General features: G+C 43.5%; 1 protein-coding gene across 1 annotated transcript in view; it reads right to left on the minus strand.

The window, feature by feature from the left end:
* LOC143975922 (vomeronasal type-2 receptor 26-like) overlaps window positions 1–16,575 on the minus strand; it is a 76,416-nt gene that overhangs the window by 19,218 nt on the left and 40,623 nt on the right. The window contains exon 3 of the mRNA XM_077478456.1: window positions 8,110–8,233. Coding sequence (XP_077334582.1) covers window positions 8,110–8,233 — 124 coding nt within the window. The remainder of the gene's footprint in view (window positions 1–8,109; window positions 8,234–16,575) is intronic.

Here is a 16,575-nt window from a genome sequence, read left to right on the forward strand (position 1 = left end):
TGTATAGTGCGGTCAGGGCACGCAGACAACACGCACAATCTCCTACAACTGACTGCAAGCTCTATTACAGAAGAGCAATATAGCTAGCTATATAGGTGTATATAATGGTGTATACTGCGGTCAGGGCACGCAGACAACGTGCACAATCTCCTACAACTGACTGCAAGCTCTATTACAGAAGAGCAATATAGCTAGCTATATAGGTGGATATAATGGTGTATACTGCGGTCAGGGCACGCAGACAACACCCACAAACTCCTGCAGATAGCTAACAGCTCAATTACAGAAGAGCAAGAATGCAAAATCGGCCGATAACGAATGGTGTATACTGTGTTGAAGGTACACAGAGAACACCCACTAACTCTTACAGACGCCAACACACTACACAAGGCCGCCGCGCTGGCGGCCTTATATAGTGTGGGGCGTGTACTACACAGCCTGTGCTATGATTGGCCACAGGCATCCTGCCTGTGGCCAATCGTGGCTCTCCTCGCTGCCGGCGCTGTAATTGGCCAAGCATGCGGGGTCACAGTGCATGCTTGGCCAATCATGAGCTAGCAATGCACTGCAATGGCGCAGTGCATTGTGGGCCGTGAGCGGATGCACACGAATTTGGCGCGAACGGCCCATAACGTTCGGTATTTGCCAAACGTGCGAACAGCCGATGTTCGAGTCGAACGTATGTTCGACTCGAACACGAAGCTCATCCCTAGTGGTGACTATGTATTACAGATGGAATTGCCCTATTCACATTTGAAACCAAGAGGAGCAAGCAGTGGATATTACGCTCATCCTCTATGTGGTGTTCAATAACGAAATATACCGTAGCGACCTGTTGGACATCATCATAGCACCTGTTGCCTCTGTGTTTAGTACCCACAGGCACTTACCATTACCTGAGACTCAGGATTGGATGAGGATTTATTGTAGTCTTCTGTTTTGTACACAGGACTAGCAGCGGGGCTCAATTTTATTCATCAGACTTTACACTCATCCCCCAGGTATAGCTGTTTGTTAGATTGCACTGCATTCACTCATGGTGACTTTAATGCCGCGTACACACGTAGCGGACTATACGGCAGACTTAGTCTGGCGGACTGTCCGCCGGACTTTCCGAACGAGCTACTTGCCCACACACGGCACTTTTTCAGCGGACTAATAGGCGTATTAAGTCCGCCGGACTATCCGCCGTACTTTTGAAATGAACGGACTCGCCCACACATGCGGAGGAAAGTCTGCTCCTTTTGAGCGCGTCTCCAGGTATCCGGGGCCAGCGAAGGAGGCGTCGCTGGCCCCATCACATGGTATGGACTTAAAGGGGAACCCCTACGCCGAAAAAATCCACGTGGGGGTCCCCCCCAGGTCCACATCAGACTCTTATCCGAGCACGCTACCCGGCCGGCCAGAAAAGGGGGGGCGAGCGAGCGCCCCCCCTCCTGAGCCGTATCAGGCCGCATGCCCTCAACATGGGGGTGCCTTGGGGAAGGGGGGCCGCACGGCCCCCCCACTCCAAAGCACCTTGTGCCCATGTTGATGAGGACAAGGGCCTCTTCCCGACAACCCTGGCCATTGGTTGTCGGGGTCTGCAGGCGGGGGACTTATCGGAATCCGGGATCCCCCTTTAATAAGGGGGCTCCCGGATACCGGCCCCCCACCCTATGTGAATGAGTATGGGGTACAATGTACCCCTACCCATTCACCTGTGAAAAAAAGTTTAAAAAAAAACACAACACACAAGGGTCAAAATAATTTATTGCACAGCTCCGGGGGTCTTCTCGCCGGACTCCTCCGCTATCTTCTGCTAGCTCTTTTACTAGCAGAGGAGCCTGGCTTTCTTCTTCGCCGCCGCCCTCTTCTTGCGACTTCGGGGGTCTTGTCCCCCTCTTTGGGTCTTCTTGCCGGGCCACTGCGCCTTCTTCTAGCTCTTTTACAGGCGGTGGCCCGGTCTTCTGTCGCCGCCGTCGCCGCTGTCGTCGTCTTCTCTTCTTCTCTTCAGATGTTGCCTCGTCGCTGTCTCCGCTCACAATGGCAGGGACGTGGCGACTTAAATAGGGACATCGCCGGATGATGTCCCCGCCCATTATGAGGTCACAGTCCCAGCATCCTCTGGGACTGTAACATCATAATGGGCGGGGACATTATCCGGCGATGTCCCTATATAAGTCGCCGTGCGCCACGTCCCTGCCATTGTGAGCGGAGGCAGCAACGAGGCAACATCTGAAGAGAAGAAAAGAAGACGGCGGCGATGGTGGCGACGGCGCCAACAGAAGACCGGGCCACCACCTGTAAAAGAGCCAGAAGGAGGTGCGGTGGCCTGGCAAGAAGAACCGAAGAGGGGGACAAGACCCCCGAAGAGGTAGACAAGACCCCTGAAGTCGGAAGAGGGCGGTGGCGAAGAAGAAAGCCGGTCTCCTCCGCTAGTAAAAGAGCTAGCAGAAGATAGCGGAGGAGTCTGGCAAGAAGACCCCCGAAGATGGACAGAAGACCCCCGGAGCTGTGCAATAAACTATTTTAACCCTTGTGTGTTTTTTTACTTTTTTTCCACAGGTGAATGGGTAGGGGTACATTGTACCCCATACTCATTCACATAGGGTGGGGGGCCGGTATCCGGGGGCCCCCTTATTAAAGGGGGCTCCCGGATTCCGATAAGCACCCCGCCCGCAGACCCTGACAACCAACGGCCAGGGTTGTCGGGAAGAGGCCTTTGTCCTCATCAACATGGGGACAAGGTGCTTTGGGGTTGGGGGCCGCGCGGCCCCCCCTTCCCCAAGGCACCCCCCCATGTTGAGGGCACGCGGCCTGGTATGGCTAAGGAGGGCGGGGCGCTCGCTCGTCCCCCCCTTTCCTGGCCGTCCGGGTAGCGTGCTTGGATAAGGGTCTGATGTGGACCTGGGGGGGACCCCCACGCCGATTTTTTCCCCTTTAAGTTCATACCATGTGACGGGACCAGCGACGCCTCCTTCGCTGGCTCCGGCTACCTGGAGACGTGCTCAAAATGAGCGGACTTTTCTCCGGGCAGGAAAAGTCCGTTCATTTCAAAAGTACGGCAGACTGGCACACACATGACCGGATTGTCCGCCGAAATGCGAGTCCGATGGAAAGATTGGAGTGCAAAACTACTTTCTAAGTAGTTGGGTAAAAAAAGTCCGCCAGAGCCTACACACGGGGGGACTTTTCCACCGGATTGTTTGATCGTGTGTACGAGGCATAAGGTGCAGTGCTCTCTTCTCAGCTGATTGGGTGGATGTATGAATCCCATTGTTGAAGTAATTATCCTATTGCAGGTGTAGTCACCAGGGGTTTGTTTCATCTCTGTGAGGGGTTAACAGAATAGCACATTCTCAGCTCCTCGGGGAGATCCCGGCAAGGTAGTTCATAGGTTTAATGCCCTGTACACACGTTAAGAAATTCCAACAAAAAAGGTCCGATCGGATTATGTTGTCGGAAAATCCAATCGTGTGTGGGCTCTATTGGACTTTTTCCGTCGGAAATTCCGCCGGAAAAAGTTTGAGAGCTGGATCTAAAATTTTCCAACAAAATCGGACTTTTTCCAATTGTTTGTAGAGAATTCCGATGGACAAAGTGCCACACATGCTCAGATTAAATTACGAGAACAAAGCTATTGGCTACTAGCCTCTATGTAGTCCTGTCGTACGCAACGAACGTCACCTTGTTCCAAACAATCGGATTTTCTAACAACTTTGTCTGACCGTGTGTACGCAACACAAGTTTCGGCCAAAATCCGTCTGAAAAAATCTGACGGATTTTGTGGTCGGAATGTGTATTTTGTTTCTATGATGTAATCGAAATGCTGTTTTTTTCCTTCAAAATTGTTTTATCACTAAGTTAATAAATCTAATAAGAACTGAGATTTATCTAGTCACATGCATTTTGAAAAAAAATAAATGATACTCAAGCAGAAGCTCATGTTTTTTTTACTGGGGATCATTTAAAATAATCTCTAAAGCCCCGTACACACGATCAGATTTTCCGATGGGAAATGTTGGATGTCAGGCTGTTGGCAGAAATTCCAACCATGTGTATGCTCCATCGGACAATTGTTGTCAGACTTTCCGCCAACAAATGTTGGCTAGCATGTTCTCAAATTTTCTGACAACAAATGTGTGTTGTCAGATTTTCCGATCGTGTGTACACAAGTCCATCAGACAAAAGTCCAAAGTAGAAGCACGCATGCTTGGAATCAAGGATGAGCCGGAATCGTTGGGTCTTGTAAAACTATCTTTCATAATGGAGATATCACATCGGCTCGCCGTACATCTTGTACGTCACTACGTTCGTAATTGTTGGCCAACATTTGTGTGACTGTGTTCATGCAAGACAAGTTGGAGTCAACACTCTTCAAACAAAAATCCACGGTTTTGTTGTCGGAAAGTCCGATCGTGTGTACGATGCATAACAGTTAACCACTTTCAGACCGGACCAATTTGCTGGTCAAAGACCAGACCACTTTTTGCGATTCGGCACTGCGTCGCTTTAACTGACAATTGCGCGGTCGTGCGACGTGGCTCCCAAACAAAATTGACGTCCTTTTTTTCCCACAAATAGAGCTTTCTTTTGGTGGTATTTGATCACCCCTGCGGTTTTTATTTTTTGCACTATAAACAAAAATAGAGCGACAATTTTGAAAAAAACGCATTATTTTTTACTTTTTGTTATAATAAATATCCCCCAAAAATATATAAAAAAACATTTTTTTCCCTCAGTTTAGGCCGATACGTATTCTTCTACATATTTTTGGTAAAAAAAATCGCAATAAGCGATTATTGATTAGTTTGCGCAAAAGTTATAGCGTTTACAAAATAGGGATAGTTTTATAGCATTTTTATTAATAATTTTTTATTATTTTTTTTTTTACTAGTAATGGCGGCGATCTGCGATTTTTATTGTGACTGTGACATTGTGGGGGACCCATCGGACATTTTTGACACATTTTTGGGACCATTGTCATTTATACAGTAATCACTGCTATATAAATGCAGTGATTCCTGTGTAAATGACACTGGCAGTGAAAGGGTTAACCAGTGGGTGGCAGTGTAGGGGTTAAGTGTTCCTAGGGGTGTGTTACTAACTGTGGAGGGGTTGGGCTTTCATTTAGTGTACACTGATCTCTGCTCCAATCACATGGAGCAGAGATCAGCGTCACTAGTTGCTAGGCAGAATGGAAAAATGTTGTTTACACAGCATTTCCTCCATTCGGCCGCTCCGTGAGACGATCGCGGGGATGCCCGCGGCGATCGAGTCCGCGGGTCCCGCGACCGGACTCACGGGGGTCCCGACCAGCGCGGGAGCGCGCCGCCGGTGGCACGCTCCCGATGGCAGGGCGGCATCGAATATTGGACGTACCCGTACGCCAATATGCCTGCCCGTGCCATTCTGTCGACGTACGTCGTCGTGCGCTGGTCGGGAAGTGGTTAAAGAGACAGCAGAATTTTTATTTTATTTTATCAGGTTCAATTAACTACTTAATGACGGCTACAGGGCGGTTGCATAACTCTGAGAGGGTGTACAGGGATGTCCTCCCAGAATCCCACTCTTGCGTGCCCCCTGGGGTGCTCACCTGAGAACATCCGCGACCGCCGGGTTCAGAGGACCCGGCGCATCATGGATCACGGTAAATGGCCGCTGATAGCGGCTGTTTACCACGTGACCGCTCCATCAAATGACGGAGCAATCACTTGTAAACAAACCGGCATTATGCCCTCTGTGTACCGCTCGGTACAATGGTAGAGGAGAGATCGGATGGCAGCAGTGCTGTGAGCTGGATCTGTAGTGCCCACAGCGCTGCTCTGTGACAATTGCAGTCACATATAGCCATCCATCCCTCCATGCTCAGCCATCTCTCCATGCTTATTGCTCAGCCATACTCTGCAATACCCTGCCATACCCTGAAATACCCTTCAAAACTCTGAAATACCCTGCAATACCATGCAATACCCTGCAATACCATGCAAAACCCTGCAAAACCCTGCAATACCCTGCCATACTCTGGAATACCCTGCAATTCTCTGCAATACATTGCAATACCCTGCCATACTCATCCATACTCTAAAATACTCAGCCGTACTCTACAATACTCAGCCATACTTTGCCATACTCTGCCATACCCAGCCATACTCTGCAATACCCAGCCATACTCTGCAATACTTGGTGATACCCAGCCATACCCAGTACCCTGCAATACCCTGCAATACCATGCAAAATCCTGCAAAATCCTGCAATACCCTGCCATACCCTGCCATATCCATCCATACTCTACAATACCCAGCCATACCCAACCATACTCTGCAATACCCAGCCATACTCTGCAATACTCGGTGATACCCAGCCATACTCAGTACCCTGCAATACTCTGCAATACCATGCAATACCCTGCAATACCCTGCTATACTCTGGCAATACCCTGCCATACTCTGCAATACCCTGCCATACTCTGCAATACCCTACAATACCATGCCATACTCTGCAATACCCTGTCATACCCAGCCATACTCTGCAATGCCCAGTCATACTCTGCAATACTCAGTGATACCCAGCCATACTCTACCATACCCAGCCATACTCTGTCATACTCGGTGATACCCTGCAATATCCTGCCATACTCAGCCATACCCAGCCATACTCGGCCATGCTCAGCCATACTCGGCTGCACTCGGCCTCTGTATGTGGCCAGGCTGTGGAAGTCTCATACATGTGGTATCGCCATACTCAGGAGGAGTAGGAGAATCTATTTTGGGGTGTCATTTTTTGTATGTACATGTGACACCCCCCCCTCCCCCGCCCTCCGTTGGTTATACCGACTCACCGCTACGATCAAAGCCAGGATCGTTTTTTTGGGGGGGATTTCAGGCTTCCCAGCCTAGAGGTGAGATGTGGGGTCTTAATGACCCCACATCTCACTGTAAAGAGGACCTGTCATATCATATTCCTATTACAAGGAATGTTTTTTTTGGAAAAAAGTGTCAAACTAAAATAAATAAGGTAAATATTTTTTTTTTCTTAAAGCGCCTCTGTCCCCATGCATTCGCAAGCAGAAGCGAATGCATGCGTAAGTCCCGCCCACATATGAAAACGGTCTTCAAACCATACATGTGAGGTATCTCTGCGAATGTTAGAGTGAAAGCAATACTTTTGGCCCTAGACCTCCTCTGTAACTCAAAACATGTAACCAGTAAAAACATTTATAGTGTTGCCTATGGGGATTTTTAAGCAGCGAAGTCTGGTGCCATTCCAGAAGCGTGTGCAATTTTGAAGGGTGACATGTTAGGTATCTATTACTCGGCATAACTTCATCTTTCACATTGTGCAAAAACATTGGGCTAACTTTACTTTTTTTTTTTTAAAGCACAAAATATATTTTCGCCATTTTATTCTCTAAGGTCTTTGCTAAAAATACACACACACACAGACATATATATATATATATATATATATATATATATATATATATATATATATATATATATATATATATATATATATATAATGTTTTGGGGTTCTATGTAATTTTCTAGCAAATAAATTATGATTTTTACATGTAGGAGAGAAATGTCAGAATTGGCATGGGTGCTCCCTGCATGTTGGGCCTCTGTATATGCCCACGTTGTGTAAAAGTCTCACACATGTGGTATCACCATACTTGGGAGTAATAGCAGAATGTGTTTTGGGGTGTAATTTGTGGTGTGGTATGCATATGCTGTGTGTGAAATAACATGCTAATATGACAAGCTGACCAGCTTGGTCCAAACAAACTATTTAAAATTATATTAGATCATCTTTAAGGAAATAAAGAAGATAGATAATATTATAGATGTAGCACCCTCCTAAACAGGTGCCAGGTTAAGTAAATGCAGCTTTTTAATCCATCTATTCTCCGTGGAGTTGCTTGCGAGTACTCTGGTCTACTTTGAGTTTTACTGGCTGTGGGTTTGCCTCGTTCCCCCTGCCTTCTGGATTGTTCTTCGAAGTAGTGGGCTGGGAGAGTCAACTCTATAGTCTGAATATGTATGTGACCCCAGCCAATTGGGACCAAATCAGCAGGCCCTTTAGGGGATGAGCACTACATAACTATGAGAATTTTCATTTTTTTACCTGTCTCGTTGGATATCTCCCCCTCTGGACACTGAATACACTCAAAGCAACAACGATGGATCCCCCTCTTCATCACTGTTCTGAAACCCAGAGGACAGTCTTCAGAGCACATAGACACTGGAACCTAGAAGACAATCATTTTAAGAAAAAACAAAAGAAAACTTTGTAACTAATGTTAGGTGGACTGTTTGAGCTGAGCAAACATTCGCCCCGAACCATTGGCTGTTTGCCCATTTGGCGAAAACCCAAAGTAGTTTTACTGCAGCATATTGTAGTGCCTCATCATACAGAGTGTGGCCTCATCATACAGACTGGCTCCCCAAGTCGTTGTTTACAAATTAAAGAAATATTGTAGGGAAAATTAAATTTTTGCTGCAGCAGGTTCTAATACAAGCAGACTAAGGCCAACCCCCCCCCATGCACTATATTTAAAGGAATTTTATACATTTTTATTGTTAAACTTTAAGCTAATTTATAAAAAAAAAAAAATTGCATTGATATATGTCCCCTAGGACAGTTCATGGCCCCCTAAACCCTTTGTGTTCCCAATAACTTAAGCCTTCAAAATGGGCACTTTTGACTTTTCAAGTTCGGGTCCCATAGAATTTAATGGGGTTCGTTGTTTGGCTCCGAACTTTTGTGATGTTCGAAAGTTCTGGAGCAAATTGAGTCGGGGGGGGGGGGGGGGGTGTTCAGGCCATCTTTAATTGTAACAATCCCTCTGTGACTGATGGGTAGCATTGGCTAAATATGCTCAAAAACCATAACAGATCTGCACCGCTCCAAGCCTGCAGTATCAGTCTCCCAGGTTTTTCTGCATTCAGATACTAGCAGAGACATAGCACATCTCGCTTTAAAATGTGTGCAATATAGCATACAAGTACCACCGCACACTGTATGTAACTCCGTTGTGAAGTAAATGAAAAATGGGCTTCAGCTTCAATCCCAGCTCACCGGTCCTCTATGATTAAGCCCAGTGTGGGTGAAACATGTAAGGGTGGGTGTGACTGATGGCAGGGATTTGAGCTGAAGACTCTTTTTTTTTACTAGAGTTTAATACAGTGTGCAAAAAAACTTGTATGCTATACTGGCTTGATAAGGTTATATAGGCTCATTTGTAAAACTTAGGGGGGATATTTATAAAGTAGTGAATGGAGGCATAGAAGAGTGCTGGCAGAAAAAAGACCAACAGGTTGTGAATATATATATATATATATATATATATATATATATATGCACACACACACAGTTCACACAGTTGTGCTCACAAGTTTTCTGGTGTTTGGTGGGAATTCATGAGCACATGAGTGGATGACAGCCCTGTATGGAGGACTAAGGAGGGTGTTTCCAGACCGGTGGAAACCAGCGTGAGCAGTGGCAATCAGTGTGAGCCATGGAGGCCTGTGTAAACAGTGGTAAATACCCTATTGGAATGATCTAAGCTTTTGTGCTGCTTATAATCTGGCAGCCTATCTGGTGAGTGCAACCTTTGCTCGCTTGGTGGAGGAGATTCACAGTATTCCTGGGATTTAAAATGACTATAGTGGTGAAATGCAAGACACTAAAGTCATTATAAGCCCTTTTGGGACTTTACCACTATGGCACTTTCATATGTAGCACTGCAATGTTTGTATAACATTTTTACTATATTACAGCTTACCAATCCTTAGATATGGTGGCTACATACATTTTCTATTTCTAGGCTTCCTTTAACAGACCAAGCTGTCCAGAAAGGATTTTTTTTTATTGTAACTATTGTAACTGCCCAGTTTGTTTTAGTAAATTTTATTTATTTTTCTAGTGCATCTAATACTATGCTCTTCTCAGGTTGGCTACACTGCTGTCTGAAGCTGTCTCTGTTGTTCATCCATCAGGGTAGAGACACGAAGTGTGTTACTGACCAGATCACCAGATAAAAATAAAGGAATGAAAGCCTAAAGAAAGAAGATCAATGCAGCCACCACATCTATATCATTTAATACATTTGAGCCCCTGTACACACGGTCGGAGATTTCGACAACCAAATCCGCCGGATTTCCTCCGTCAGATTTTGTCCGTCGTATCTTGTCTGAAACTGTTGCATACACACGGTCAGACTAAGTTGTCGAAAAATCTGATCTTTCAGAACGTGATGACGTAATTTCGTTACGATGGGACTACATTCAGGCTAGTAGCCAATAGCTTTGATGTAGGAATTTGATCTGAGCATGGGTGGCACTTGGTCCGATCAAAATTCGCTACACATGATCGGAGTATGTCCGACCGGCCCAGTTGGGCGGGAAATATTTCCAACAAGTTGGAAAATTGGGTCCGACGGATATTCCGACGGAATCAGTCCGATGCATACCACACACAGTCGGATTATCCGATGACACGGTCCGATAGAACACATTCCGACGGATTATCCGAGCGTGTGTACAAGGGCTAATACATTTTTGCTTTTGGGTTTAGTACTGCTTAAATGCAATCACTATTTATTGCCAGGGCAGAAGTTGATTGTCCATCCCGTTTTTGGACAGTCAACAATGATGGATGGACTAAGGTATCTGTGCCACCTGTGTGGATATATAGTAAATGTTGGGATCTTTTTCTAAAATTTAGAACTTTAGAAGTGGCTTGGAGAAGCCACGATCATCATTACAGAACAAATTCTATTTGAATGTGACCAACTACAACAAGCTGTTAAGCTGTTTAATCATGTGCAAGCAGCAATCCTATGTTGTCCCTCACACATGATTAGGTATTTAACTACCACCCGGCCAATAGTAAAAAGACGGTCGGGCAGGAGCACTGCTATTCTGGGTGGACAACATATGATATCTTCTTAGTAACACACCTTCTGCATGCCCTAGGGGCCACATAGCAGTGTGCTTTGTTATCTGCTGTGTCCACCAGACACAGCAGATGACAGTACATTGTACTGGGCCAGTCTTGGTACCATGGGATTGCTGTGATTTGTCAAATGTACACAATGAATGGCTTTTATTGATACTGGCCATTCATTGTGTACTATTGTGATCTTTGTGATTGGTCACAGTGATCACATGGTACAGACATGTCCAATCCCAGTGCATCTGTACCATGTGATAGCTGTGCCCAGTCACAAATATCACAATTATACACAATACAACATAAATGGATGCCATTCACAAAAATGATTGCTTACATTGATGATCATCACTGTTATAACCAATCATTGTGTTAGAAAAAAAAATCCTCAACACATATCCAGAGTAGTAAATTGACACCATAGTAACACTGCACTGCACTCCACTGGTCAGTTTATAAAAAATATATTATTTATTATTATTATTATTTTTATTATATCTATATATATATATATATCTTTTTTTTATTAAAAAGTTTTTTTTTGTTTTGTTTTTCACATTTTCGCATACTGTTATCACTCAGTATGCCTGATCACCACTACATCGGTCATATGGTGATGCTGTGCTGCTCTCGTGACTGTATATAAACAAATTGTGAGAAAAATGTATTTAATTTCTTCTTTTTCAAAACAATTTGACAAAAAATTACATTGTTACTAAATACCTTGGGGTGTCTACTTTCCAAAACGGGGGCCTTTGGGGGGTATATAAGTCCTCACGAAATGAGATAGACTATCAGTACATCAGGATTGATGAATTTTCAAATACTGTATATCCCATGGGGGTTGAGTTACACAAAAAACTGGAGAGTGCAAAATCTGGTGCATCTCTGCATAGAAACCAATCAGTTTCTAAGATTTTTTTTTTGCCAAAGCTTATCCACTTGCTTACTGGGCACTTGAACCCCCTTCCTGTCCAGGCCAGTTTTCAGCACTGTCACTCTTTAAATGACAATTGCGCAGTCATGCTATACTGTACCCAAATTAAATTTGTATAATTTTTTTTCACACAAATAGGGATTTCTTTTGGTGGTCTTTATTGACCACTTGGGTTTTTATTTGTTATTTAAAAAAAAAATTAAATAAAATTTTGAAAAACAAAACAATTTCCATAATTTGTTATAACATTTTGCAAACGGGTAATTTTTATCCTTCATTGATGAACACTGATGAGGCTGCACTGATGGGCACTGATAAGCTGCGCTGATGGACACTGATAGGTGGCACAGATGAGCATTGATAGATGACACTGATAGTGTCACTTAAGGGCATTAATAGGTGGCACAGGTAGGTGAAACTGATAGGCAACACTGATAGGTGGCACTGATGATGATACACTAATTGGCAGCACCAATGGGCACTGATATGTGGCACTGGTGGGCATTAATAGGTGGCACTGATTGGCATGGTTTAGCAGCAGTGGGTGTGGAGTGTGCAGGATCGATGTCCTATTTACACAAGCCGGTAATCGGCTTTTTTTTTCTCCTCAAACTGTCAGTGTGAGGAAAAAAAAAAGATTGCCAGCTTCTGTTTACACATTGGCCGACAGCTGATCACATGGTAAGGGGCAAGGATCAGCCCCTTACACCGATCTGTCATCAGCCGAGTCTCATGGACTCGCTGATCACAGAGGGTGCTGCCCACGCCCCACAGGGGGCGCGTAGGCAGCTCATGCACGGGAGGATGTACATGGATGCCCTCCCAGCAATTTAGGCCCGTGCTGTAGCCATCTTTCAGCTATAGCGTGGGTGGGAAGAGGTTGAATGGCAACTTCACTTCCGTGGGGGAAACAAATAGCAAATAAAGTAAAAATAATATTATATGTGATATGTAAATGAAGGTTATTAAAAAAATACCTTTCCTTTTTCATTCTGCAATTTTCTGAAAATGCAATGCAATATGGCTACCTGGAGGTGTTCTGTACACCGAATGTGTACAAAACGCCCCCCAGAAACACAATTTCGTGCTTGTGTGATTGGCTCACCAATTTTCCCAGTTTTCTTATGCCGCGTACACACGATCGAATTGTATGACGACTTAGTCCGTCATACAATCCAGCGGACAATCCGGCGAACTTTCTACTGAACGGACTTGGCCACACACGGATACACAAACAGTCTGACGAAAGCTTGCGCGATGACGTACAGCACGTACGACCGGACTAGAAATAGGAAGTCCAAGACACAGCAAAGCACCCTTTGGGCTCCTTCTGCTGACTTTGCGTTAGTGGAAATCTGGTTAGAGACGATTCGCGCTTTTCAGACTTCAGCTTAATTCGTCCGTTATTTTTTTATTTTATTTATTCTCGAATTGGAATATTAATCATAAGATGAGGATGAATAAAGACATTTGTGATAACTCTGTGTGAATATAAGCAGCAAAGCAACTTCACTTTTCTCGCATTATGAAGAAGAAAAGAATGTGCTATATTAAAAAATCACAAAATTAGCAGCATGACGAATATGCTAGCTTCAATACGAACACTAGTTTTACAAGACAGAACGCTTCCGCCCTGTAAATCCTTTCTGGGCATGCGCCATTCTTAGTCCGTCGGACTAGCATACTGACGACCGTATTGTCCGCTGAAACCAAAGTACGACGGAAAGATTGGTGTGCAAACCGACCTTCTTAGTACTCCGGACATCACGCTGAAAAAGTCCGCTGAAGCCCACACACGAGCGGATTGTCCGTTGAAATGCGTTTCAACGGACTAAGTACGTCATACAATTCGATCGTGTGTACGCGGCATTAGTCTTCTGCAGCTGAAACAAACAGGGATTTCTTCAGAATAACAAAAGGTAGGAATCTGCAACAACGTTTGTTAAAACTCTTGCAATGTACATAGATCACCCAGAGGGGAATGTTTTTTTGTCAACAAAAGTGGAGTTACGCTTTAACCACTTCAGCCCCGGAAGATTTGGCTTCTGAATGACCGGGTAATTTTTTGCGATTCGGCACTGTGCCGCTTTAACGGACAACTTAGCAGTCGGGCGGTGCTGCACCCAAACAAAATTGATGTCCTTTTTTTCCCACAAATAGAGCTTTCTTTTGGGGGAATTTGATTACCTCTGTGGTTTTTATTTTTTGCGCTACAAACAAAAAAAGAGCGACAATTAAAAAAAAAAACACAATATTTTGTACTTTCTGCTATATTAAATATCCCAATTTAAAAACAAAACAAAAAAAAACAAATTTTTTCTCTGTTTAGGCCGATATGTATTCTTCTACATATTTTTGGTAAAAAAAAATGCAATGAGCGTACATTGATTGGTTTGCGCAAAAGTTATAGCGTCTACAAAAATAGGGGACAGATTTATGTGATTTTTATTACTTTTTTTTTTTACTAGTAATGGCAGCGCTCTGCGATTTTTATAAGGACTGTGACATTATGGCGGACACATCGGACACATTTTTGGGACCATTGGCATTTATAGAGCAATCAGTGCTATAAAAATGCACTGATTACTGTAAAAATGTCACTGGCAGGAAAGGGGTTAAACTCTAGGGGGTTAACTGTGTTCCCTGTGTGTGTATTTTTTACCAAAAATATGTAAAAGAATACGTATCGGCCTAAACTGAGGAAAAAATGCATTTTTTTAAATATATTTTTGGGGATATTTATTATAGCAAAAAGTAAAAAATATTGCTTTTTTTTTTTCAAAATTGTCGCTCTGTTTTTGTTTATAGCGCAAAAATAAAAACCGCAGAGGTGATCAAATACCACCAAAAGAAAGATCTATTTGTGGGGGAAAAGGGACGTCAATTTTGTTTGGGTGCAACTTCGTACGACCCTGCAATTTTCAGTTAAAACAATGCAGTGCCGAATCGCAAAAAGTGCTCTGGTCAGGAAGGGGGTAAAATCTTCCAGGCTGAAGCGGGTTAATGGTGATTGCAATGTGAAGAAATTGACTTGGAGAGTTTACAACCACTTTAAATATCCTGCAGTTGCAGGTGACAACTGCAATACTTTCTCAAAGCACTAAAGCTTGCCCATCTCTTCCTACCTCCTGCACATTCCTTTTTGTCTAGTAATGCAGCCCCTATTGGCGATAGGTCAATAGGAATGTTGAAGGGAATTAGCACTACTTAGGACATGCAGGAATTAGTAGTCAAGTGAAAACACAAACCTCACCATGTTTCCATATTGGTGGTAATCCATTAAACACAAGTTCCTTTCCATCAGGAGACGATGTATTGTAACTTCCAATAAGTACAAAAACAAGTGCAGAATCAAAATGTAATCCAAAACTTTTAATATGATACACTGTGCACATATCTCCTCTCTCATTAAAATATACTTCTTCTCCAGTGGGATCTTGTAAATGGACTCTTCTTAAAAACTACAAAAAAAAAAAAAAGAGAAAGAAATTGAACAAGACTATACCAAGTCTCTAACATCATTCAATCCCTTAACTTAAATGACATACATATTTATTATTATTTCTTTCTCCAATACATGGCAACAATCAGCCTGCTTTGGGGTTATAGTGGATACGTTTATGGCTTAAATTAGCTTGAAAACACCATATACAAAGTGGTTGAAAAAAGCAGATTGTGTGATATAGTTTCATAGTTGCTAAGGTTGAATAAAGACACCAGTCCATCCAGTTCAACCTGAGTGAGTGTCTACAATTGTCCCTATCCCTGTACATTGCACACTCACATTGGTCCCTACCCTCAAGGAGCCCACAATCCAAGGACCCCATTCTTATACTAGGGCCAATTTTGGGCAGAAGCCAATTAATCTACCTGCATGTCTTTGGATTGTGGGAGGAAACTGGAGTACCCAGAGGAAACCCACACAGGCACGGGGAGAAAATGCAAACTCCAATATATACAATAGTAATATAAGGGTCCAGTACACACACGTAACACTTGTATAAAAAAAATATATAGTTCTATAGTTGTCACACACACACACACATATATATATATATATATATATATATACAGTATCTTTTCATGTGAAAACACTGAAGAAATGACACTTTGCTACAATGTAAAGTAGTGAGTGTACAGCTTCTGTTTACACATTGGCCAATAGCCGATCACATGGTGGTATATATATATATATATATATATATATATATATATATATATATATATACAGTATCTTTTCATGTGAAAACACTGAAGAAATGACACTTTGCTACAATGTAAAGTAGTGAGTGTACAGCTTGTATAACAGTGTAAATTTGCTGTTCCCTCAAAATAACTCAACACACAGCTATTAATGTCTAAACCGCTGACAACAAAAGTGAGTACACCCCTAAGTGAAAATGTCCAAATTGGACACAATTAGCCATTTTCCATCCCCGGTGTCATCTGACTCATTAGGGTTAAAAGATCTAAGGTGTGAATGGGAAGCAGGTTTGTTAAATTTGGTATTATCACTCTCACTTTCTCATACTAGTCACTGGAAGTTCAACATGGCACCTCATGGCAAAGAACTCTATGAAGATCTGAAAAAAAGAATTGTTGCTCTACATAAAGATGGCCTAGGTTATAAGAAGATTGCCAAGACCCTGAAAGTGAGATGTTACGTGATGGCCAAGATCATACAGCAGTTTAACAGTACA

This window comes from Lithobates pipiens, unplaced genomic scaffold, assembly GCF_037356315.1.
Source record: "Lithobates pipiens isolate NorthernLeopardFrog02 unplaced genomic scaffold, aLitPip1_a1.2 Scaffold_13, whole genome shotgun sequence".
NCBI classification, from domain to species: Eukaryota; Metazoa; Chordata; class Amphibia; order Anura; family Ranidae; genus Lithobates; species Lithobates pipiens.